The 25,145-nt window shown below is 41.4% G+C and overlaps 1 protein-coding gene across 1 annotated transcript; it reads left to right on the plus strand.

The window, feature by feature from the left end:
- Positions 1 to 252: 252 nt before the first annotated feature.
- On the plus strand, positions 253 to 23,619 carry Actr6 (actin related protein 6). The gene is made up of 11 exons (XM_059245314.1): positions 253 to 412; positions 4,423 to 4,540; positions 5,479 to 5,547; positions 7,643 to 7,766; positions 8,883 to 9,018; positions 9,125 to 9,181; positions 12,624 to 12,722; positions 12,820 to 12,898; positions 19,083 to 19,254; positions 20,725 to 20,863; positions 23,040 to 23,619. Exons 1-11 carry the CDS (start codon positions 345 to 347, stop codon positions 23,167 to 23,169), a joined length of 1,191 nt encoding a protein of 396 aa, XP_059101297.1. The 5' UTR covers positions 253 to 344; the 3' UTR covers positions 23,170 to 23,619.
- The last annotated feature ends 1,526 nt before the right edge of the window (positions 23,620 to 25,145 follow it).

The following is a 25,145-nucleotide window of genomic DNA, read 5'->3' on the forward strand; positions in this document are numbered from 1 at the left end:
ACACACAGAGGCACGCACACACAGTCCACCACAGAGGTGACAAAAAGCTTTCATTCGCCAGTGTGCGCAGTAAAGAGAAATAGGAAAAGGGAGGGAAAAGTACTTAGTAGTCTCTACTATTGAATGTCGCTGCTCCCTAAAAACGGATGGGTTTGAAAACTGGATGCTCGCGGACAGGGAGAGTTGCTCCGCTGTCTGACTTCCGGCGTACTCCGTTGCCAGAGCAACCCGGAAGCTTACGCTACGGCTCCGCCCCTATTCAACCATAGAGTACCGGAAGAAGCCCGCGCAGAGGGGACCCAAGCGGGTAAAAGCCGCTGGGCTGCGGGGTGGTGGGTCCCGAAATGACGACTTTAGTGCTGGATAACGGAGCCTACAACGCCAAAATCGGTTACAGCCATGACAGTGTCTCGTAAGTGTTCGTCGTCCCCGAGGGATTCCCAGGCTGTGCTTTCCGACTCTGAGTGATGCGCAGACGCCCTCGCGCGGCTCCCGCCTGCGTCCGGGGATGCTCACTTTGCAGCTGGGGTTGGGGGGTTTGCTGCTCTGAGCTGAAAAGTGATTTTGATTTTCGTTTAGGGCTGCGGGGTTCCGGAAGTGGAATGTATGTTTCGTTTGATAACAGGAAATAGGTTTCTCGAGGTTGACTGAGGGGGAACCAAAGACAAAAGTTCATGAAATGTCAGAAATAGTTGGCCAACGTGTTGGGCATGCTTGCCTTCTGGAGAAGTGCAATTACAGGTTTTCATCGGATCCCCCAAAAGGTTCAATGCTCCCCAACCGCCAAAATGGTAAAACGTTCAACACCGTTGGAATCCAGGGAATTTGAAGGCGTTAGGCAGCCAACTTGAATGACTTGGTTGGTAGAACCAGGGACACTACAGTGGCATCTTCAGATGTGTTTCGTAAAATGTATGTTTGAATACATAATAGGCTTTTCCCAGTGCTAGAGCTCAAACCCAGGACCTTGTATAGGTAAGTACCCGACCACAGAGCCACACCCCCAGCTGCCCCGTAGCACGAGCACCAGGTGTAATCCACCTGGTGCTAAACTTCAGGTGCTTAAACTTCAGATCCTCCTGCCCACACCTGAGTGCTAGGATTACAGCTGAGGGCCATCACTTCAGGCCTAAGTGGGCATTTGACCGAATAATTTTTTTCTTTCTTTCTTTCTTTCTTTCTTTCTTTCTTTCTTTCTTTCTTTCTTTCTTTTTTAAACGCTAGGTATTGAGCCCTTGTATGGTGAGCAAGCATTGTAATACTTAGGCCAGTCTGTTTGACTGAATTCTTACAGCTTCAGTGCTGGTGGAAGACTTTTATTAAAATAAGGCTCTATGTAAGTTTTTGTTTGTTTTGTTTTTTGGTGTTTTTTTTTTTTCTTTTTTCCCCAGTGAGAGATAGGTCAATGGTTAAGAGCTCTTTCTGCTCTTCTAGAGGCCCTAGGTTCAATTCCAGGACCAACATGAAAGTTAACCATTGTCTGCAATGCCAGTCCTTGGAGATCCCACATCCAGGAAAAATACCCATACACATAAATAAGGAAACAGATGCATGTGAATAGCACATAGAAAGGGATTCTTTTTTGTTTTGTTTTAAATGTGCTCGAGAATGAATCAAGGGCCTAGCAAATTCGAGGCAAGTGCTGTACCACTGAATTACAGCCTCCTCCCCCTTATATTTCTTTATTGAGACAGGGTCTCACACTGTGGCCTGGGCTTCCTTGGAATTCATTGTGTAGTCTAGGCTGTCCTCAAACTCATGACAATCCAGTCTCAGCCTTGTGAGTGCTGGAATTATAGTCATGACCTACCACTCCTGGCTACCTGATATCTTGTTAAAGGTAGAAATCAAGACCCACAGCCAGACATTACACAGAGAGTGAGAGGCCTTGGAACACTCAGCCCTAAATGGGATGTCTCCATCAAATCCCTCCTCTTGAAGCTCGGGAAACCCCACAAAAGAGGAGGTGGAAAGAGTGTAAGAGCCAGAGGGGATGAAGAACATCAAGAAAACATGGCCCTCTAAATCGACATGAGCATAACTCAGATGAACTCATAGAGACCAAGTCCACATGCACAGGTCTGCATCATGTCCTCTGTGCTTATGACTTCCAGTTTAGTATTTCTGAGAGATTTCTGAGTGTGCGAATAAGTTAGTCTCTGATTCTTGTGCCTTCTCTTAGGCTCTTTTCCTTCTGTTGGTTTGTTTTGTCCATCTTCATTGTGATAGTTTTTACTTTATCTTAGTATATAATAACAAAGAAATTGAGAAGAATATGAACATAAATTGTGATTTTCTCTGCAAACATTCATCAGTGTGTATCATTGTTCATATTCTTTGACAGCCATTTTGTTAGCACTTAAGGAATTATTTAAAGATACTTCAGAAGAGTAAGTACAGGAATGTTAAGCTTTGTTTATAGATGCTGTACAGTTAGCAAAATAAAGTGTATGAAGGGAATTCCGCAAGCTAACTAGTCAAGAATAGCCAATTGGCTAAGTCTATTAGCATGCCACCCTGAGGTTGGCAGCAGAGCAGCTTCTCTTTGGTTGCTGGCATTCTTTTTGGCATTAGGGTCAAACCTAGGTGCTTTACAACTGAGCCACACCAGTTTCTTCTGAGAGACAGTATCTCACTGGGTTGTACAGGCCAGTTTCCAGCTCCTGGCTCCAGTGATGGTCTTGCCCCAGGTGCCCAAATATCTGGCAATAGAGCACCATGCTGATCTTAAAATTATGCCTCCCAAGAACATTTAAACAGGCAGAAAAAGAACATGTTGATATATCTCTATAGCATGTGTGTATGAGTGTATGCATACACACACGATCCTGGCTGTGATTTGTCTTCCTATCTAGATTGTGAGCTCCTGGAGGTTAGCACTGTTGTAGACTATTGTTTTAAGGTGTGTTACTTTTGTTTCTGCTCTGGAACATTTGTTTAATGGTGCAAAGATGTGTTTGATTAAATAAAATTCACCTGTCGTTAGAGTCAGCAACTAGCTGACAGGAAGTGGTAGGGAGGAGCCAGGTGAAAAGGGGTTTTTAAGTGGAGGGTGAAGAGAAGCATGAGCGCTTTTTGGAGGAGGTGAGCAAGGAGAGGTGGTGAGCTACTTGCTATTCAGCCTCTCTGAAGGCAGAATTCCACCTCAACCTTTGAATCTTGAGTTCGTTAGAGGGACAGAGGTTTAGTTAAGTTCCCTTCCTACCTTTGCGAGAGTTGGAGCCTGAGGGAACAAAATTCCCTCTGGCTATGGCCCTTGCTAATGCTTGCTGCTGGTAGTGGGGGAGTTGCAGTTGCTGATTCGGACTGCTGTGGATTAAAACTCAGCAACAATTAAAAAAAGGGGACAGTGAGCACCCATCTTTACAGGTAGTGTCTGCCTGACACAGTGGTGCATGCCTTTAATCCCAGCACTGGGGAGGCAGCTGGAGGCTGGCCTGGTCTACATATCAAGTTCCAGGCATCATAGAGCTCCAGAAGTGAGACCCTGTCTCATTAAAAAACAAACAGTGGTGGCGCACGCCTTTAATCCCAGCACTCGGGAGGCAGAGGCAGGCGGATCTCTGTGAGTTCGAGGCCAGCCTGGTCTCCAAAGCGAGTTCCAGGAAAGGCGCAAAGCTACACAGAGAAACCCTGTCTCGAAAAACCAAAAAAAAAAAAAAAAAAAAAAAAAAAAACAAACCCACAGAAAATAAATGCAAATCAATTTTAAGTAGTTCGTAATTTTGTACTCTGTGGAATACTGGTGGTGATTGAGAATCTACCTTCTTGGAAACAAAATTTTAACTTTATTAAGAATGTCTACTTTAAAGCTGGAAAAAAAAAATCCAGCTAGAAATAAGGACTGCCAGAGACAAAAAGCTTCAGTCTTGCTAAGGGAACATCTCTTTTTGAGATGCTTTGTAAGGGCAGCCTCTGCACTAACTTGTAGTTATAAAATAGTAAAATATCTGATATTTATTTTCCATGCTATACTTCTGTATTATTCTTCAATCTACTTCTTTAAAAAAAAAAAAAATGGCCCAGTGACTTTTTTTTTTTTTTTTTAAGTTCTCTTCCTGCTGCTGGGAGTTCATTCTTTAATTTTCATTAAGTTTTTGTTTATTCTCCAAATGAGTTAAAATAAAAGTAAAAAAGAAAAGAAGCCACATCATTGGCCCTTATCTATGCAACAGCAAGACCACAGCTATCCCTAAGGGTTCTTTAAGATCCTTTGAGAAAGACAAGGGTTCAGTTTGGAACCTGTTGAACCCCAATGCCTTAAACACAACAACCCAAAGGCGTTCTTTTAGTTACTTGGAGACAATGAGAAACACTGGTTTATGAATATAGTAGTCCTTTAACACAGGGGTGATGACTGAGTGCTAGTGCTTTTTAGAAACTAAGTATTTGGAAGATAATTCTTTATTTCTTTGCTTCTAGGGTTATTCCCAATTGTCAGTTCAGATCAAAAACAGCGCGTCTTAAAACCTTTACTGCTAACCAGATTGATGAAATAAAAGACCCTTCAGGACTCTTTTACATTCTTCCTTTTCAAAAGGTAATGCAATTATGTTTTATTGTGTGCATATGTGTTGGGGGGCGGGGCAGGGGAGGTCAGAGTACAGCTTTCCAGAGTTCTCACTGTCTGTCTTGTTGAAGTCGGTCTTGTTCCTGTCTTTGTGCTGTGTACTCTAGGCCAGCTGACTCTGAAGCTTCTTCAGGACTCTCCTGTTTCCCCTTCCCATCTCTCCAATAGGGATGCTAGGATTAAAAGTGTGTGAGCCACTACAGGTTCTGGGGATCAAACTCGGTATTTTTAATGACGTGTGTATGTGGAGGAGAGGCAGGTGCTGGCAGGGTCACAGGTGTCAGCCTGGGGCTGGAGCTACGAGGTACAAGTGAAAATATTTTCAGATGGCTACAAAAGTTTGTTTCAGTTTCAATTAAGATCTAATTAAAATGACAAACTGAACTTAAATTGTTTTAGTAAAAACAACCATGATTTAGTTACTCATTAGAATACTGAATTTTATTTGTATTAAAACAGGTTGTATACATGCCTTATAGATTGGTGCACTATTGGAATCAATGACATCTTAGGTATGGTTCATCGTAAGCTTTTGAATGTTTAAAAGTAGAACAGCACCTCTATTATTGATTGACAGTTGTACAACATTAGATAGGAAAAGGTGACCATCCAGAGCTAGAGCTCAGGGATTTAGAACAGGTTAATCTGATTTTTTTAAAGTTTGTGTGTGGGAGTGTGGTATGAGCAGGATGTCATGCCATCCCACGGTTTGGATGTGGAGATCAGAAGACAGACTTCTACAGTCAATTCTCTTTTGTCTCTGTCAGTTGTGGGGATGGAATGCAGGTCGCCAGGCTTGTGAGGCAAGCTCCTCCATTCCCTCAAGCATCACCCTTAACCTTATGTTTAAAAATTATTAAAGTATTTCTGATAACTAAAGGGTTTTGTTGTTTTATTTTTAACTTTAGGGCTACTTGGTGAATTGGGACGTCCAGCGACAAGTTTGGGATTATCTTTTTGGAAAAGAGATGTATCAGGTAACAAGTTAGAGTATGTATTAAAATTCTACTTCTGTATCTTAATTCAAATGAAAAAATCGGAGTTCACATTTATAAACTTATAATTGTATTCATTTAAGGCACTTGGATATAGATTTTCCTAGATTTTATTGATTTAATTTTGGAGGCAGGGTCTTCCTGTGTAGCCCTGGCTGGACTGGAACTTGCTATGTAGAACTGACTAGCCTCAAACTCTGCCTCCTGAGTGCTGGTATTAAAGGCATACACCATCACACCTAGTGTGGTCTTCTAACTATTTAGAAAATGCAGATAACTAAAACCTCCAAGTTGAAGCCTAAATGGAGTGCAGATAATCTGTGAGAAGGTCAATAGTAAATTTTGACTTCCTGTTTTTACTCTCCTTTCTTGAGCCGGGGAATCAAACCCATGACATTTGTGTGCTGTGGGATGTTCTCCATGATGTGAATGTGTTGCTCTGATTGGTTAATAAATAAAACACTGATTGGCCAGTAGCCAGGCAGGAAGTATAGGTGGGACAAGGAGAGAGGAGAATTCTGGGAACAGGAAGGCTGAGTCAGGAGACGCTACCATCTACTGCCATGAGTACCAACATGTAAGATACTAGTAAGCCATGAGCCATGTGGCAAGGTATAGATTTATAGAAATGGGTTAATTTAAGATATAAGAATTAGATAACAGGGAGCCTGCCACAGCCATACAGTCTGTAAGCAATATAAGTCTCTTTATGTTTACTCAGTTGGGTCTGAGCGGCTGCGGGACTGGCCAGTGAGAGAGATTTGTCCTAACTGTGGGTCAGGCAAGACTGGAGAAAACTCCAGCTACATTTGTATGCTGGGTGACTTCTCCAGCACTCAGCTGCCTCCTCAGCCTGATATTTCCACTATATCAGACATACACCATACCCTTTTGTTTCACAAGAAGATGTTTGCTTATACATCTGAATATATGGCAGTTATAAGAACTTTTTTTTAAAGATTTTTATTATTATTTGTGTGTGTGTGTATGTGTATATGTGTATGTTTGTATCTGTGTGAGCATATGCCATATGTGTGCAGGTGCCTACAGAGACCATGGAAGGTGTTGGATCCTTTGGAGCTAGAGTTACAGATGGTTGTGAGCCGTGATGCTGAGAACTGAATTCTGGTCCTCTGGAAGAGCAGCAAGAGCTCTTAACCACTGCTCCATCTCTCCAGTCCCTGAGAGTGTCATGATTCTTTTCTTTCAATTGATGTGTTTTACTTTGTAGGGGTGTTTTACCTGCATACATGTCTATGCACCACAGACATGTAGTATAAAGACGACATCACATCCCCTGGCTGGGGTTTGAACCTGAGTTCTCTGGAAGAGCACCCAGTGCTCAATTGCTGAGCCATCTCTCCAGCCCTGATTTTATGTTTTTAACAACTATAACTATAGACCAACTGAGAGGATGCTTAAGTTTTAATCTACCTCAAGAATAGGATGTTGAAAGGGCAAAAAGCCCAAGGGAAAAATCCAACTAAGATGTCTAGTTGCCAGGAAGCTGCACCACCGTCTCCTTCACTCAGGCTAGCACTGAAGACAAAGGACCCTGGATCAGCTGGTAGACACTGTCATAAGAACAGCGTCACTGGGGAGGTGGTGTCCTGGGTCCAGAACTGGAACTTTGAATCGCCAGGGTTCAAGTTGAGTTCAAGTTCAATCCTGTTGAGTTTTTTGCAGACCTTTCTCCAGAAAGGTCTCTGGAAACTTCTTGCCTTTTTTCTGTGAATAACACAGTAACAGTGGCTCCCCTGTTTGGGTTACATCAGTCCTTTTGTCTTTTATGGTTTGACACTTTGGCAGTCCTATGTTTCTATTTTATTGAGATAAGATTATAACTAGCTTCTCCTGAGGTGAAATATTAGCTATGGCCCTAAGTGGCTGTATGAACCTGGGTAACATATTCAGTTTTTCTATGACTTGGTTCATGTATTAAATGAGGATTATAGTCAGTATTGTTTTTATGAAGATTAGATAATTTTGTTATATATTCACACACATAACACATATAAAACAAATTTGATTATCCATATAGATTATAAAACTTTGGGGATCTTTTTTTCTCCCATAGGTTGATTTTTTAGATACTAATATCATTATAACAGAACCGTATTTTAACTTCACTTCAATTCAAGAATCAATGAATGAAATTCTATTTGAAGAATATCAGTTCCAAGCAGTATTAAGAGTAAATGGTAAGTTAAAAAGTTTTATTGAAATTAAATTATGAGTATGGTTATGAATGGGGTAAAGAAACTTAAGATCCTGAGTAGTAGGGGGCAGTTTTTAGATCTGAAGGAAATAAAACAGAATTTTTATTTGAAGCATAGAATTTTAGTTTGGCCTCGTGGCACAGGCCTATAATTCTGGCTGGCAGTTTGGGAGGGTAGGGCAGGAGGACTGAGAATTCACAGTTGGCCTGGATTAGATGTGTTTTCAAGGCCAATCTAAGCAAGTGAGTGATAGTCTACCATCATAAAGTAAAAAGAGGCTAAGTTGTGAGTTCCAGGTCCACCTAACCTGTAGAGTTAGTTCTGTCTCCTTTCCCTCCTTCCAAACAAAGTCAGCAGTGACGACAGGTCATATTCTTTCCTTTTTCTGTTTGCCATGTAAGTGTGACTTTTAAAAGTTTAAACATTGAGATTTTAAGACAGTTACGAAATGACTAGAGAGAAGGCGCAGTGGTTGAGTGCCCACTGCTCTTACAGAGGACCCAACTTTGCTTCCCGTGACCCGTGCTAGGCAGCTACCATCAGTCCTAACTCCAGTGCTTTGGCATCTGTAGACACTTGCACTCACACACACACACACAGACACATACACAAAATTAGAAAGACAATCCAAGCTGGACCAGGTGGAACACACCTTTAATCCCAGCACTGGGGAGGCAGAGCCAGGGGCTCTACAGAGCAAGTTCCAGAACAGCCAGGGCTACACAGAGAAACCCTGTCTCAAAAAAACCTAAATACGTTTGTATATACATACATATATAATACATAAAATCTAAAAAAAGAGTTATAAATGCTATTATGAGTTAACAAATTTCTTAAAAATTAAAGGCTTTTTTGTTAGTTTGTGTGGTTTTGATGTTGTGTGTTAAGTTTCGTTTTGAAGTGAGGTCTCTCTCTATAGCCCTTGCTGCCCTGGAGCTCCGCTTCCCGTGTGCTGGGATTAAGAGCATGTGCCATCTCGCTTGGCTTAAAGGCAGCTTTTTGTTATTGTGTCTGCCTGAGTTGGCTGCTTTCCTTCTTCTGTTTTAAAATAATGATAGTTTTAACGTGTTCCTTTTTCCCTCACCACCCTTTTAACAGCTGGTGCTCTCAGTGCACACAGATACTTCCGAGATAATCCTTCTGAGTTATGCTGCATCATTGTAGACAGTGGTTACTCCTTCACACACATCGTTCCTTACTGTCGAAGTAAAAAGAAAAAGGAAGCAATTATTCGGTGAGCTATGTGCAATTTTCATTTTATTTACAATCTTATGTCAATTTCTTGTTATTTATTAGGGTGAACTGTGTGATAACTGAATCAAAGTTGAATTCTCTTTTAGGATAAACGTGGGTGGAAAACTCTTAACGAACCATCTAAAAGAGATCATATCCTACAGGTAATCATTGGCTTTGAACTTGGGGAGGATGGCACCACCATGCCCAACTAGAGGTTGACTTTCTTTTTCCTTTTTTTTTTTTTTTTGAGGGGAAGGGGGGTTTCAAAACGGGGGTCTCTGTAGTCCTGGCTGTCCTGAAACTCACTTGTAGACCAGGCTAGCCTCGAACTCACAGAGATCCACCTGCCTCTGCCTCCTGAGTGCAGATTAAAGGTGTGCACCACCACCGCCCTGCTGCTATGCTTTTTCTTAATTACCAAGTTCATAACATCGATGCGTTCCTTTTGCTGTGGTTAAACCTGTCTTCCCTTGCTTAAAGTGTAAGTCTAAATTTCAAAACTCCTGGACAGCATTTACAATATTATGTAAATCTTATGTACCATTGAACCAGGTCAGCTGGGCTTGACTTCAGAATGTTGTGTTTAATTCCCTTCCCAGTCGGGTGAGAAGACACAAACTGGAAAGGGAGAAAAGGTTAAGGCCAATGAGGATTTGAGATAACAGGGGTAGGCACTGTGGCACATACCTATAATCCCAGCACTTGGGAGATGAAGAGTTCAATATTAGTCTGGGCAACACAGTGAGTTCATTGGCTATCCCTGGGCTACGCAGTGAGACCCTGTCTCAACTCCACCCTCCACAAAAGACTTAGTTTAAAAATAAACACAGGAAAACATCTGAAGCACAAGTAACAAAGTGTGCAAAGTATGCGTTTTCCTATGAACAACTTAAAATAATTGAACAAAAGCGTTCAGTAATGTATACAAATCATGAGCATGACGCAATCAACTGTAAAAGTGACCACATCTGTGTGAGCGGAAAGTCACTGAGCAGAAGAACAGGGTAAGGGTCTTTTGAACTATGTTTTGGCCTGGCAAGGTAAGGTGGCTTGGATGGAAAAGGTGCTTGCCCGCAAGCCTGAGAACCTGAGTTTGATCCTCAAGACCAACTGATGGAAGGAAAAAGCTGACTTCACAGAGTTGCCCTCTGACACCCGTGCCATGACACACCTGCGTGTGTCTGCTTGTACACACACAATAAATAAATAAGAAGAAATTTGAGATTTTCAAGGTATGTATGTTGTTAAATTTTAAAAATACATATAGGTATAATCAATGGGCACTGTGTGTTGATATATATATATGACATATATCATTATCTATCTCTATATACAGATCAGGATAATTAGGGTATCACCTAATTGGGTTGGGAATTTTAAAAATCTTTACTGACCATTTTGAAAAATTGAAGTATTTTGAACCATAGTTGTCCTGTTGTTCCAGAGCATTAGAAGTTACTCCCCCTAGCCACATCTGTTGTCTTCTTTGCTCCACCTCCTCCGTAGCCTTGCCAGGCTCTAGTAACCACTCTCAGGATAGATGTGTTTAGTTTAGTGCGTGCGTGCGTGCGTGCGTGCGTGTGTGTGTGTGTGTGTGTGTGTGTGTGTGTCAGTGTGTCAGCTCTTAGGAGTCACTTCTCTCCTGTTATGTGTGATCTTAGATTGACTCTCAGCTGTGGGGTTTGTGTCAAGTACCTTTATGCTCTCACTGAGCCACCTCTGTGGTCCTCAGGATAGATTTAGATGGCTTTTAAGTCTAGAAAAGCTTTAAACCTCATATATAGTCAAAAGCTTTAGAAATACAAAGGACTGAGCTTGCCATAAATCTTAGAAACAAATTGAAACAAATGCACTATATTGCGTTGGTCAGCTTTGAGTTAGTGTAACAAAATATGCAAGATAATCAAGTTAATCTGGGAGGTTCCTTATGAGGTTCCTTATGTCTTCAGTTCCCAGAGGTTGGCTCCACGGTGGCTTAGCTCTACAGCTTTCAGTCAGTGGCAGCAGACTAATGTAGCTGGGCATGGTGGCACATATGCCCAGGAGTCAGGGGCAGGTAGAACTCTGAGTTTGAGGCCAGCCTGGTCTACACAGCGAGTTTTAGGACAGCCAGGGTCTACACATTGAGACCCTGTCTGAAAACAAAAAAGAATAATAGCAGGAAAATATTTGTGGGGTAATATTTAATTGGAAATATAAAATAAACGTAGCTATAATAATAAAGTCTGTATGCAAAGACAAATATTCAAAGGAAATGACCTCATTAAAAAAAATTCCCGTTTTCTGTATTTTCTATGGTTTACTCCTCAGATCGTCTATATTCTGTGTACTGTGTGCTGACTCATGATACTTCATGATCAGAAAAGACAAGGAAGGCATTCTTCCCTTCTACATGACTGAACTAACACTTGCTCTTTAAAAGAACACTATACAAATGATGCTCTTTAAAAGAACACTGTACAAATGAAATATAAAATGAGAATGTTCTGTAAGGTTAAGATTTGTTTTACACATTCAAGAAATTAATATTTCAAACTGGGCATGGTAGTCTATACCTGTAACACTAGCACTCAAAAGTCTGAGACAGGATGATTTTCATGATTTCAGAGCCAGCCTGGGCCACATAGTTCTGTCCTGTACTGGCTGGTTTTGTGTGTCAACTTGATGTAAGCTTAGAGTCATCAGAGAAAGGAGCCTCAATTGGGGAAATGCCTCTATAAAATCCAGCTGTAAGGCATTTTTTTCATTTAGTGATCAATGGATGAGGGCCTAGGCCATGGTAGGTGGTACCATCCTTGGGCTGGTTAATCCTGGGTTCTATAAGAAGGTGGGCTAAGCAAACCTGTAAGCAGCACCCCTTCATGGCCTCTGTGTCAGCTCCTGCCTCCAGGATCCTGTCCTGACTTCCTTCAGTGATGAACAGCAATGCTGAAGTGTAAGCCAAATAAACCCTTTCCTCTCCAACTTGCTTTCTGGTCCTGGTGTTTTATAGCAGCAACAGAAACCCTAACTATGACATGTACCAACCTGGACAACAGTGTAAAACTGTTTCGACACCTAGACACACACAAAAAAAAACCATAGTATTTTAATGTTTCTTAAAATTCCACGCACCAGCCCTAGAAAAATAAGTTAGGTGCTGGAGAGATGGTTCAGTGGTTAAGAGCACTGGCTGCTCTTCCAGAGGACCTGAGTTCAATTCCCAGCAACCACATGTAGGCTAACAACTGTTCATAACTCTAGTTCCAGTTCCCTTCTCTGGCCTCCGTGAGCACTGCACACAAGTTTACAGATATACATGCAAGCAAAATACACGTTTGCATTAAAAATCTTTAAAAGAAATTTAAGTGGTACTTTAAAGTTAGGTTCAATTGCATCTCATTTCAAATTTTATTTATAAACTACGTTTGTTTGGGGGGGATGCATGGTATATATGCATGTACATGCCTGCATGAAGGTCAGAGGACAACCTGTGGGAGTCGATTCTCTCCTCCAACTTGTAGGTCCCAGGGATCGAACTCATCTCATCAAGCTCGAGGGCAAGTGTCATGATATGTTGAAACACCTTGCCAGCCCTCACATAGATATTTTTGTCTCTGTTAGGCAGCTGCATGTTATGGATGAAACTCACGTGATTAATCAAGTGAAAGAAGACGTTTGCTATGTGTCTCAGGATTTTTACAGAGACATGGATATCGCAAAGTATGTATAATGTAATGTAATCTGATATGTGGGAAGTTGATTTTCAGGTGATGTGAACAACTACAAATTTTTATAAATCTATTTTTGTTTTTTTCAGGCTAAAAGGAGAAGATAATACAGTGATGATTGACTATGTTTTACCTGACTTCAGTACAATTAAAAAGGGCTTTTGTAAGGTAATTTTTAAATTTCTTTTTTGTTTTATATTTTTATTTGCCACATATGGGTATTTTGCTGCATGTATGTCTGTGTAGCATGCTTGTGCAGTGCCCATAGAGGCCAGAAGAGGTGGTCAGACCACCTGGAATTGGAGTTATAGACGGTTGTGAGCCACTGTGTAGATAGGTGCTGGGAACTGAACCTGGGTCCTCTAGAAGAGAAGCCAGTTCTCTTAAGTGCTACGCTATATCTCCCCAGCCTCTGTAAGGTAACTATAAACAACAAAATCCTCCATATATCTTCTCAAGTGATGACGACCTCAGCCAGATTTGCAAAGCACTTCACAGCTAGCTGGATTGACAGGGTCTTACAGTGACTGCCTTCTTTCAGGCAGTCCGTTTGGTAGCCAGTCTTTAAGACACAAGTGCATACATTTAATTAATGAGTTTCTCACTGAATTTATTTAGGAAAAGAAACGAGTCAAATGATAACATGTGATAAATTTTAGAGAAAACAGGTCATTGTCTGTATTATATTAAATAATATTGTTTAAGAATTATTTTAAGCCTAGTGGTGATGGCACACACCTTTAGTCCCAGCACTTGGGAGGCAGAGGCAGGCAGATCTGAGTTCGAGGCCAGCCTGGTCTACAGAGTGAATTCCAGGACAGGCACCAAAGCTACACAGAGAAACCCTGTCTTTAAAAACAACAACAACAACAAAAATACTTTTAAATCCAGTTAGAAATTGGTTATTTTCCTGTTGTGAAAAAGATTACTGTGGATGACCCGACTGAATTTACTCACGTTTGTTCCAGTAGAATTAGATTGTTGTGCAGGACAAACTCCATTGCACATTCCCAGTGGTAAGCAGCAGTTTATCTTGAATATCAAGATAATTTCCCCTTGTCTCTGATCAGCTCAGGAAAAGACTAGTCTGTGTTTGCTGACTGTGAAGTCTGACCTTCTAGTTAATGGCTTGCTAGAGACTCTTGGGAAGTTAAAATTTTCTACTAAGAAGCGTAAGGAGACATGATAGTATTCATTTAGAATAGTGGGAAATTGGCAACAGTCTACTATAAGGAAGACAATTTTTAGTATATTTTTGTAATAAATAGTAATGAAAACAAAGTAGAACTACATGATTAGCATGGATTCACCCAAAAACGTAATGTTTAATAAGCAGTCTATAGAAAGATATGCATACCTGCAGTCTATATAGAATATAACACTAACCTAGTTTTACAGTTTCAAAAGACTGTGTGTGAATGATGAACATCATATTTTAAAAGGAATAATTTATTTGTAAAGTTGCATCAAGCTACTTAATGGGTATTTGTTTTTTATGTGAGTATTTGTACTTAGCATGCCTGAAATTTCTCTTTCCATATTACAGAGGTGAAATACAGATTAAATTGCAGGAAGGAAAATTGTCCCAAACATTTAGACTGTGGAACTGTCTCGTTAGACACACTTGATCATTTTTATGTCTAATTTTTATACATTATCTAATTTTACACATTTTTATATGTAATTATAATCTAGTGATTAAAGAGATGCTGGGAGAACATGAGACACGTGGTAAAGTTGTCTGTTTCTGCAGAAATGGGGACTGCATAACCTGACAGATCCCTGGAGTCATGAGGGCATTAAAAATCTGTATGGTTGGGGCTGGAGAGATGGCTCAGTTGTTAAAAGCATGTACTACTCTTCAGAGGACCCGAGTTCGGTTCCTAGCACCCATGTCAGGTGGCTCACAGCCACCCTGTAACTCCAGCCTCCTTAAACACCTGCACCCATGTGCATAGTCCCCCGACACACTTATACGCATAATTAAAAAGTAAATAAACATTAAAATCTGTATGGTTTCTCTTCTTACTAGGAGTTCTAGTTCCTAAGTCAGAAAACTTCATTTTTTCTGGATAACAGTCAGTCAACTAGGAATCTTTGTCTTTTTAGGAACTTTCCTCCTGCCCTGTGAGTGACCTCCATTAGATTATCAGAATCCTCTTGACTCTGCCAGTCTCTTCCCTGACCAGCACCTGCTTGCTGGGCCTGCATTGTTGAGGTTGCTCTCAAAATTGCACAGTAGTTCACTGTCGTAGTAGTTCGTCTTTGCAGTGTTGGGGGGAAGTGCTGTTAAGGTTATTGGCAGGTCTTTGTTGACCTGTGACCTGTGAACAAAGTCTAGTTAGGCTGGCACTTCTTTAACTTCGCATAGACTTCGCTGGGAGCTGTATGGCTCGGTGTCTTGACCTGAGTCGGGGTGGCCAGGGAGTGGAGAATGTACGGGAATCTGGCTGGGGTAGGTTGGGCTGTGTACACTGTGGAGTGGCGCTAACTACCACAGCAATCTGGAACCTCAGTGTGTTTATTCAGCACAGCTGGGAGGTGTCTGTTACAGCAGTCTCTGGCTGTAAACGTTGGAGTGGAGGAAGCTGTAGTTGCTAGTTTTTGCACACACTGGTCAATTTTTAGGAATCACTCCTGCTTGGATCAGAGGAAGGCTTTGCCGTTCAAACCCTGACCCTCATGGGGAAGGAAGGTTTTGCCATTTCAGTCCTGACCATGTGGGGAAGGTTTTGCCATTTCAGCCCTGACCATGTGGAGAAGGCTTTGCCATTTCAGCCCTGACCATGTGGGGAAGGCTTTGCCAGTTCCTATGTGTTGAGGCATTGATCCTTGACGTGGCTGTGTCATGTCCACAGTACACACTCAGGGCTTCATCCACTTTTTACACACTCATGGCTTCCTAGGCTCCCACACTAATTGTTAGTGATTTTCATATGTAATGTCCACTTTACCAGATGAGAACATAAAGTTAGTTGAATTGGGCTCTTGCTAGATGAGCTATTAGAATACACACACACACACACACACACACACACACACACACACACACACACACTGGTTTTTCGAGACAAGGTTTCTCTGTGTAGTTTTGGTGCCTGTCCTGGGTCTCGCCCTTTAGACCAGGCTGGCCTCGAACTCACAGAGATCTGCCTGCCTTTGCCTCCTGAGTGCTGGGATTAAAGGCATGCGCCACCACTGCCCGGCAGAATAAGCATAGTTTTTAAAAAGAATGGTTTACTCTTTATTGATTAATGTTAAAATTTATACCTATATACAATCATATTTAGTCATTTATATGAAAGTTAATGGATATATAGTAAGTTTAAATATAAAATTTCAGTTTCTTTAGTACTTTATTTTGTTGTTTCCTGCTAGAAAAAAAAATATGAAATTAGAAAACACTTGCATGAAATAAGAAAAATGTTTGTGAGCCTTCATACTTAGTGCCTTAGTTAGGATTTCTATTGCTGTGAAGAAACACCATGACCACAGCAACTCTTATAAAGAAAACATTTAATTGGGGTTTACAGTTCAGAAGTTTAGTCCATTATCATGATGGGAAGCATAGTGTCATGCAGGCAGACATGCTGGAGAGTTAGCTAAGGGTTCTACATCTGGGTCAGCAGCCAGCTGGAAGAGAGAGACACTGAGCCTGATTTGAGTATTTGAAACCTCAAAGCCCACCTCCAGTGACACACTTCCTCCAACAAAACTATACCTCCCAATAGTGCCACTCTCTGGTAACAAAGCATTCAAATCTATGAGCTTATAGGGGCTGTTCCTATTTAAACCACCACACTTAGGATATTGGTCATTTGAACTGGGGTACATTAGTCAGGAAAGCTTGGGAAACCTGAGGCTTTGATTTTCTCTTGCTGGTAGAAGGAACGATAACAACATACAAACATACTAAGGTCAATAATAGAAGGTTAATGACAAACAACAGAACTTCTAATTTTATCTCTTCTCAGAAAGAGGATGCCTGCTAAAGTGTAAATGGTCAAACCTAAATTGAGAATATTCCTTTAACTTAGTGATTACCACTTTCTGCAGAACCATTATGACACGAACTGATGGTCTCTTTAGTGGTACTAGAAATAAATGTATGAGGGCCATATATTAAATCATAGGTTTTCCTAACCAGCTCCCCACTGCTGCCTTATAAATCTCTTGGTCTGTGTCCAGAAAAAGTTTTGGAATTGTACTCTTAAGCAGAAACTACTTGTACTTCCAGATTAAATATTAAATGACTGATGGCATTAGCACCGACATTCAGCAAGGACACTGTGTGCTGGCTCTTTTCCCAGCTAGCTGTTTGGTCAGCCGGCCTGATCCTCCCGAAATCAGGGCTTTAAACAGGCTAGAAACCTTTCATGTCCTCCAGTCTGCCTTGGTCTCAGGGAGTTTTCCATTATTGACAAAATGAGTTATCCTTAAACTGAATCTAATGTCAGCATGTGCATGCATGCATGTGTGCCTGTCTGTGTGTGTGTGTGTGTGTGTGTGTGTGTGTGTGTGTGTGTGTGTGTGTGTTTTGAACAGGGTCTCGTACTGTAGCGTAGACTGGCCTCAGACTTGCACAGTCCTCCTGCTTGAGCGTCCCAAGTGCTGGGATTACAGGTGTATACACCATGCCAGGCTTACCGTTAGTTGTAAGTTCATGTGTGAATTTATAAAGAATATTTCCCATTCTACCTCAGACATAATTCTGTGGAGAATGATACTATTGCTACAACAATTATGTAATTGGGTTAGAAGTGGTTTATATTTCTAGTTTCCTTGTTTTCCTGGGAATGTTGTGTAATTTTCTGGAAAGTTTTGTTTAAAATTCGTTATGAGCAGAGTGTTCCCAAATGTAAGCTGAATTACTCATATCCAGGTTATGATGTAAAGGAATATTTCTGGTATGTTTTGGCTAGTCACGTGACCTTCCTGAGCCTAATTATATCATGAGTGAAATGACAATGTACCCGTCTTAGTGTTATGTGAAACTTGTGGAATAAGGCACATAAAATGTCTAATGCAGTTAATGGCATGTATTATTTTTGCATGCCATTGTCCAGAAATTTATTGAATAGCTATTATAGACTAGATAGTGTGTGCTATACTAGGTAGTAGCTATGTCATGAACACTATAGGTTCGGAAGGACCACATATGTAGTAAGGAAACAATTTTGTATATATAAATGTAAATTTTACATATATATGTAAATAAACACAAACGTTTTTGTTAAAACATATATATATTCCTCATTAGTAATACATAAATTTGCACATCTTTCGAGTATGTTTATACTTATATAATGTACTGTTATGGTGGAAACTGGATCTGTCAGCTAGATGAAGTGAAGGACTATAGCTGAATCTAGAAGAAAGGATGACTCTAAGGCTGAACAGGACTGACATTTTAATGACACGGACGTAACAGGAGGAGATTCTTTTTCCGGCCCCTTCAGGATCACAGCTCACCGAGTGGGTGGGCTAGCAGAACGTGAAGGAGAGAATGGACATAGTTCATGTACAGTTTGTGTCTGCTATAGACCCAATACAAGTTGGCGTTATAGGGGACATTTCAGTGAGTAGAAAGAATATCTTTGCCTAACTTTTTGGAAATCAATTGATTTGTTACTATCTGAGAATTTCATACATGTGTATAATGCATTTTCGAAACTCCCCCTTCTTTCCTCTCCTATTCTTCCCTATCCTCTTCCTTCCCAACAAAGCATGGTTTTCTTTTTTTAGGCCACCGAGTCTACTTACTGCTACGTGTGTGTGTGTGTGTGTGTGTGTGTGTGTGTGTGTGTGTGTGTGTCTGTCTCTCTCTCTCTGTCTCTGTCTCTGTCTGTCTCTGTCTAGAACCATCTGCGGGAGCACAGGCAGCCACAGGGGCAGGAACACAGGAGGGTAGATGCTGTTGCTGCATAGTCTTTAGTTAGCAGTGGAATCACTGCCCTGTTACAGGTCAACTATGGTTTCCTCTTCTGTGTTCTCCTTTCCTTTCTTTTAAAAACATATGGAGTAAAGCTGGTAGATTGGCTGCAGGGTTGAATGGCCACAGTAGCCTTTTTTTTAGACAGCCCCCCCACCCCACCCTCGCCCCAGCCATGCTGGAACTCATTATGTAGCCCAGGCTAGCCTCAAACTCAGAGATCTTTCTGTCTCTGCCTCTTGAGCTAATTTTTATTTGTATGCTATGACAACAGGAAAGAAAACATTTTTCTAACTTTTGGGAATCTCGAGACATCTAATAAGAACATGGTTACTTCACTACCATTATGTATTTCTAACTGTTATCTGTCACGTGAACAAAGTACCGTAGCTCAGACTCCTTGTCTTCCTTTGCTCTCAGCCGAGAGAAGAGATGGTGCTGAGCGGGAAGTACAAGTCTGGGGAACAGATCCTTCGTCTTGCCAACGAGAGGTTTGCTGTTCCCGAGATCCTCTTCAACCCTTCTGACATCGGCATTCAGGAGATGGGGATCCCAGAGGCGATTGTCTATTCAATCCAGAACCTACCCGAAGGTACGCTAACGATTAGAGTAAAACCGCGAAGAGGAGTAGTTGTGAAAAGTCACGATCACAGTACTCACGATCACAGTACTGTTTCTTAATTTCGAACAGTGACACCTGTATTGTCAGCAGACATTTCCAGACCCTATAATGCACTTAATTGATTCTTGGTTGATTGGTTCTGGGTCATAAAGTGTATTTTGCAGAAATAATTATGGTCTATTTAAGCATGAACATATCTTAAGTGTTGAATTGTTCTGTTCATTTTAGAAAGATCTGCTGTTTCTATTTTTTAATTTTTGAGGCACAGTCATCTTATGTAGCTCAGACTGGCCTAGAACTCATGACCTCCCAGCTTCAGGATTCTGGATGTTAAAATTCTAGGCATGCACTTTAAGGCTCCACTGAAAGTTTTAACTCAAATTTACATAGAATTAAAATGTAAAGGTTTTTTTTGTTTTTTTGTTTTTCGAGGCAGGGTTTCTCTGTCTAGCCCTGGCTGTCCTGGAACTGGCTCTGTAGACCAGGCTGGCCTCGAACTCTGAGATCTGCCTGGCTCTGCCTCCCGAGTGCTGGGATTAAAGGCGTGCGCCACCACTCCTGGCTGCTCTGAGGGTTAATACTGGTTCACCTTATGATGCCTGGTGTTTGCCATCACATACTTCTAGTGTGTTCGTTCATACCTAGATTCTTTATGTAAAGGCTGTAGATTGAGTGTTTTTCCCCATCAAAGGTTAGTATTATGTAACAGATGTATCTTGTTTTAGTTTGAGAACATGGAAATTTGAACCAACAAGTTAAACATACCGAGGAAGGCCTTTTTAGTGCAGAAGTTTATAATCTCGTCTCTAAGAAAGACCCCCTTGGTTTGAGGAGAGAAGGATGATAAATATCCAAATGTTTGTCTGGTGCAGCAAGTTATTTATATGTGGCTTCCATGCATATATAATCAGGAGTAGTTCACCCGCCTTAACTTTCCAGAGTGAAGGTTTGTGAGGTCATGTTTTACTGTCTTTAGTGTCTCCACCTGTGTGAACCGTCACCTTACCACGAATCTTAAAGTGTGGCTAGGTGTGGTGGTACATGTCCATAATCCAGTATTCTAGAGAAGGCTAGCCAGTCTTTGTCTGAACAACAGCAAGAAGACTTTAATAGTGAAAACAGAACAATTTTAAAAACTTAACAGTGGACCCCGAGGTAGTTTCCCATCCTTAACCCTGGTTGCTGCTTGCCTATGTGCTCAGCCGTCTTTCCAGGGACAAGTAGGTTTTCTTTTCATTTTTTTTTTTTTTTTTTTTGGTTTTTTGAGACAGGGTTTCTCTGTGTAGCTTTGTACCTTTCCTGAAAAACTCAAAGTCACAGAGACCTGCCTGCCTCTGCCTCCCGAGTGCTGGGATTAAAGGCCTGCGCCGCCGCCACCACCACGACTGCCCGGCCGACAAGTCGGTTTTCTCACACTGTTTTCCTTTTTCTCCTTTAAAGAAATGCAGCCACACTTCTTTAAGAACATTGTCTTGACGGGAGGAAATTCACTTTTCCCGGGATTCAGAGATCGGGTGTACTCAGAAGTCCGCTGTCTGACACCAACAGATTATGATGTTTCTGTCGTGCTGCCTGAAAAGTAAGTGTCGGTGCAGAAGACAGCAAAGCCAGCCGCGGGAAGGTGGCTGTGGAAGATGTGAGCTTAAAGCTTGCCGCTGTGTGGATCCTGGCCGATTCATCCCTAGTGGATCCTTGTTTCTTTCTCTCAAAAATGAAAATTTAAATCTTAAGTGAGTTATAAGAGATGCCATGTAAAGTGCCAACCACAACATTGGACACACGATATGTTCTCAGTGACATGAGCTCTTTCCATATGTGTGAGTCCTAGTTCCAAGGATTTTTAAGTTCTAAATGTTTTCAGTGAACTTTTAGAGTTGACTAGATTTTTTTTTTTTTTTTTCGTTAAAAATTTTTGTAAAGACAGGTATGGTGATGCTTTCCTGTAATCCCACCTTTGGGAACTCAGAGATAGAAAAAGCAGGAATTCAATGCCAAGCTCAGCTACTGAGCAGTTTTGAAGCTAGCCTGGTCTATGTGAGACTGTTTAAAAAAACAAAACAAACAAAAAAACTGAAATCTCTTTTAATGTCTATTACTCTTTATGAAAAAGGGCAGGTAGTATCCTTTCAACGTAAGCAGATAAGGTAGACTGTAGAGCTGTGGGAATGGGCTTAAACACCATCCTACTCAGAGCTTTGCATTGGACATTGGAGAGAGAAGACCTTGTGAGCCCCTGATTCATGTGGTCAGTTCATAGCAGTGGCCAGAGTAAAGCCCAGTTCTGTTATCTGAATCAGAAGAGCTTTTATTTTATTGTTACGTATGTGTTTTGGCGGCGGGGGTTGGGGTGTGTTACAACATGTGTGTGGAGGTCAGAGGACAGCTCTAAGGAGCTGGTTTTTTCCTTCTACCTAGTTCCAGGGATTAAGTTTGGATTTGCAGGCTGAGGTAGCAAGAACTTAACTAGTGAGCCAGCTACCTCACCTGCCCAACAATAGTTCTTTCTTTGTTGGAGATCATCTCACTGGCTGGCCTCGGACTCACTCTGTAGACCAGGATGGCCTCGAATGCATAGGGATTACTCTTGCCTCTGTCTCTGCCTCCTGGTTCTAAGATTAAAAGCGTGCACCACCGTACCATGGCTAACTCAAAGCTTGCCTAGTATTAGTGGCAGAGTTACAGATAAGATCCTATTCTAATTAAATTGAAAGGTTTTTTTTTTTAAACACTAAAGTATTTTTCAAAGCCAATAGAAGTTAATAGAAGGCCCTCATCTACATCACTTTTTATTTTCCTTTGTTTTTGTTTTTTGAGTCTCGGTATTGCTTGTTATGTACTCCCAACAGACCCTAAACTGGCAATCATGCCCATGCTCCCAAGTGCTGGGATTACAGATGTGCACCACCTATAAAACTTGCATTGGTAGCTACTGGGTAAAAGGATTACAGAATTGTTAAATGCTGGAGTAATTTGGTCAGCAGTAACAATCGTATACTTGTTAACGTGGTTTTTTTGTCCTGCACGCACACACATCTGAGGCCAAGGGATTGGCACAGCTAGCATTTGTTCTTTAGTTCAGTGAATTGTGATTGCACATCTTTCCTTTCAGAAGACAAACGCAGGTACAAACATAAAGACAAAAATAACCCTGCTAACAAAATCTGCAAATGCAGGAGGTAAAGACCGTTCTCTCCACCTGCTCTGACCTCAGCTGGGGAAGAGGAAGCATGGAGCTGAGTCAGCACAAATCATCCGTGGCTGTAGACAGCAAAGCCAAACCGAGTGCCTCACTTAGTTTACCTCCCATCTGTCCTACTGTGTGATTGTTAGCAGTGTCTTATAGCAGCAACAGTACAGACTGAGGGACGCTGAGACAGTTGCTAGGTCCGTCCACATGGCACAGCAGCAGGGCAACCTTGGCGCCGCCTGTTCCCTGCTTTACAGCGGGACTGGCTATCCCGTGGCTGCTGTGAGAATCATTAGGGTTAACACATCTTCGCTTTAGGTCCAGAGTTAGAACATTTTTCCCCTTACTCATCTCCAGCTTTTGGTCATGTACTGGGGTTTTCACAAAAGTAGAGGGGTCACAGGGGACACAGTCCACTGCTCTGTACCGCTGAGGAAGAGCTCATCTCGACACCGGAAATGAGATGCCACTGAGTTGAGCAGAACTTGCCGGCTTTCGTTTGCTGTCAATGTTTGCTCTGTAAACTGTCAGCTGGCTGCTGCATTCATTTATGTCATCTCTATTTCAGCCCTATTACTTACTCCTGGGAAGGTGGAAAATTGATATCAGAAAATGATGACTTTGAAGATATGGTGGTTACAAGAGAAGATTATGAAGAAAACGGACACAGTGTCTGTGAAGAGAAATTTGATATTTAAGAAACATTTCTGAGTGAAAGTCTTACGTTAATTTCAAAGTTCCTTTTAAAGGAGGTTATGGACTGTGTTACTTTTCATCGTAAGATAGTCTTCAACTTATATAAATATTCTGAGTCATGGCTGATGTTCACATTACAGGTGTCTTAGGTAGGTGGTTATTGTATTATAGTAAAGCGTGGTTCAGCCCACATTTCAGTAGACTACTCCAACAGTGCTTACACTGTGTCTGAGAATAGATTGTTTGTCGTGAGAAAGTGAAGAGTGTTTCATTCTTCATCCTTGAAAACAGATTTAAATCTCTCACCAGCCAATTTTGCCTAGAAGATCCTTTGTAAAGTAGTTTTGACTGTGATTGGCTGAAGTGATTGCAGACTGGTAAGATTCTGCTCTTAGAACTAAGTTGTTGTTGTTGTTTTTAATATTGACTGTGTGTGTGTGTGTGTGTGTGTGTGTGTGTGTGTGTGTGTTATGCATATGATTAGATGGTACTTTTTAGAAGCCTCTTTCCACTGTCTGGTCCTGGGGATTAAACTCTGGTCATTGGATTTGAAGGGAAGCATCTTTACACACTTACCTTTCTGGACCACCTGAGAAGTCTGGTTCTGTGCCTTCTGCTTCCTCTGTGTTCACCATCTGGGTTCTTTGTTTTGTTCAAGACAGGTGACTAGAAAGGCCTACCGAAACCAGGTTGCTGTAGTTCTCTAACATGACCTCTCTGTACAAATCCCTCTGAGAAGTGTGTAGGCATTCCCATTCCTCCTTGGAGAAACTGATGGCCACGTCCTTGAAAGTCAACTGACTCTGACCACAGGCCAGCTGTGCTGCCCCTTCTTTGTGAATCCTGCCAGGAAGTTTATCGTAAAGTTTCACCTTCTTGATAATATTCTGGGTGTAAAGGCAGCATCACCTGCCTCCCTGCTACCACATTCAGAGACTGAAAAGCAGGTAAAAAAATGTCCTCAGTCAGTGACTTGTGCCACACCTGTGATGCAGAAACCATAAACTTTTACATACAGATCAAACCTAGTTCTCCTTTCCTGCACTGGGAGGGTCTGTTATTCCAGCAGATTGGATATCTCCACAATCTGGGTTTGTGGCTGCAGTAACCTCTAAGTATTTTATTTAAAGTTTGTTATTCTTATTTGTACATAATAAAGTTGGAAAGACCTATATTAAATATGTATGTATAATGTTTATTTTTTACTTAGTATAAGTTTAAAGGAGTGAAGATGTTTATAGTGTTTGTGGTCACCACTGTTCTGCCAAGACGTAGTGCTTTGTTTTAAACGTTCTTTTATGTGACCCACAGTAAACATATTAGGATATGAAGTTTAGTGACAAAACACTTGCCTGCCACGCTCAAGGCCCTGGCTTTGAGTTCGGCACTGCCGAAGCAATTGCTTTCCAGTTTAAACAATGAGATGGCAATTTCCTTGAGTTAAAACATGCCATCCTTGAGGGAAGCTCTTTAAAACTCAAAAACCAAAGAGGCTCATTAAGACTCAAACAGTAAACAACTCAAAAGTCTCAAAAAGTCCTTAAAACTTAGCAGATTCACAAGGCCTTTTCCACCCCAGCATGTGTAAACAGTAATGCCTGCTGAGGAAGATACTCTGACCTGCAAGTTATGTAGAACACTCCAAGGTATCAGCTTTTTCTGAGTTATTAGTCATGCTGGGGTGGGCTTTTCAGTGACATAGCTACCTTTGAAACATCCATGCTCCTCTATGTATCCCTCACCCATATTCCTGTAATTAACCCCAATAAATTCATTGGTTCACCAGGTTGGACTTTGGCAATATTGTTACTTTGGTCTGTTGTTGTTCCCTATCTGGGTGACATTTGTCTATGCCTCTTCCCAAATACTGTCACACAACACAGTGACATTAGCAAATGGGTCTGATAGGTTGCTTGGACTATATGAGTGACAGACAAGAACACATGGAGTCTTGTATTTGTAGAGGTCAGAACTGTCA

The sequence above is a fragment of the Peromyscus eremicus genome, chromosome 18 (genome assembly GCF_949786415.1).
Source record: "Peromyscus eremicus chromosome 18, PerEre_H2_v1, whole genome shotgun sequence".
Taxonomy (NCBI): Eukaryota; Metazoa; Chordata; class Mammalia; order Rodentia; family Cricetidae; genus Peromyscus; species Peromyscus eremicus.

Coding starts and splice junctions, on each gene's coding strand:
- Actr6 (XM_059245314.1), top strand. CDS start 345: ATGACGACTTTAGTGCTGGATAACGGAGCCTACAACGCCAAAATCGGT. Junction 4,541..5,478: donor ACATTCTTCCTTTTCAAAAG/GTAATGCAATTA, acceptor TTTTAACTTTAG/GGCTACTTGGTGAATTGGGA. Junction 19,255..20,724: donor AATCCAGAACCTACCCGAAG/GTACGCTAACGA, acceptor TCTCCTTTAAAG/AAATGCAGCCACACTTCTTT.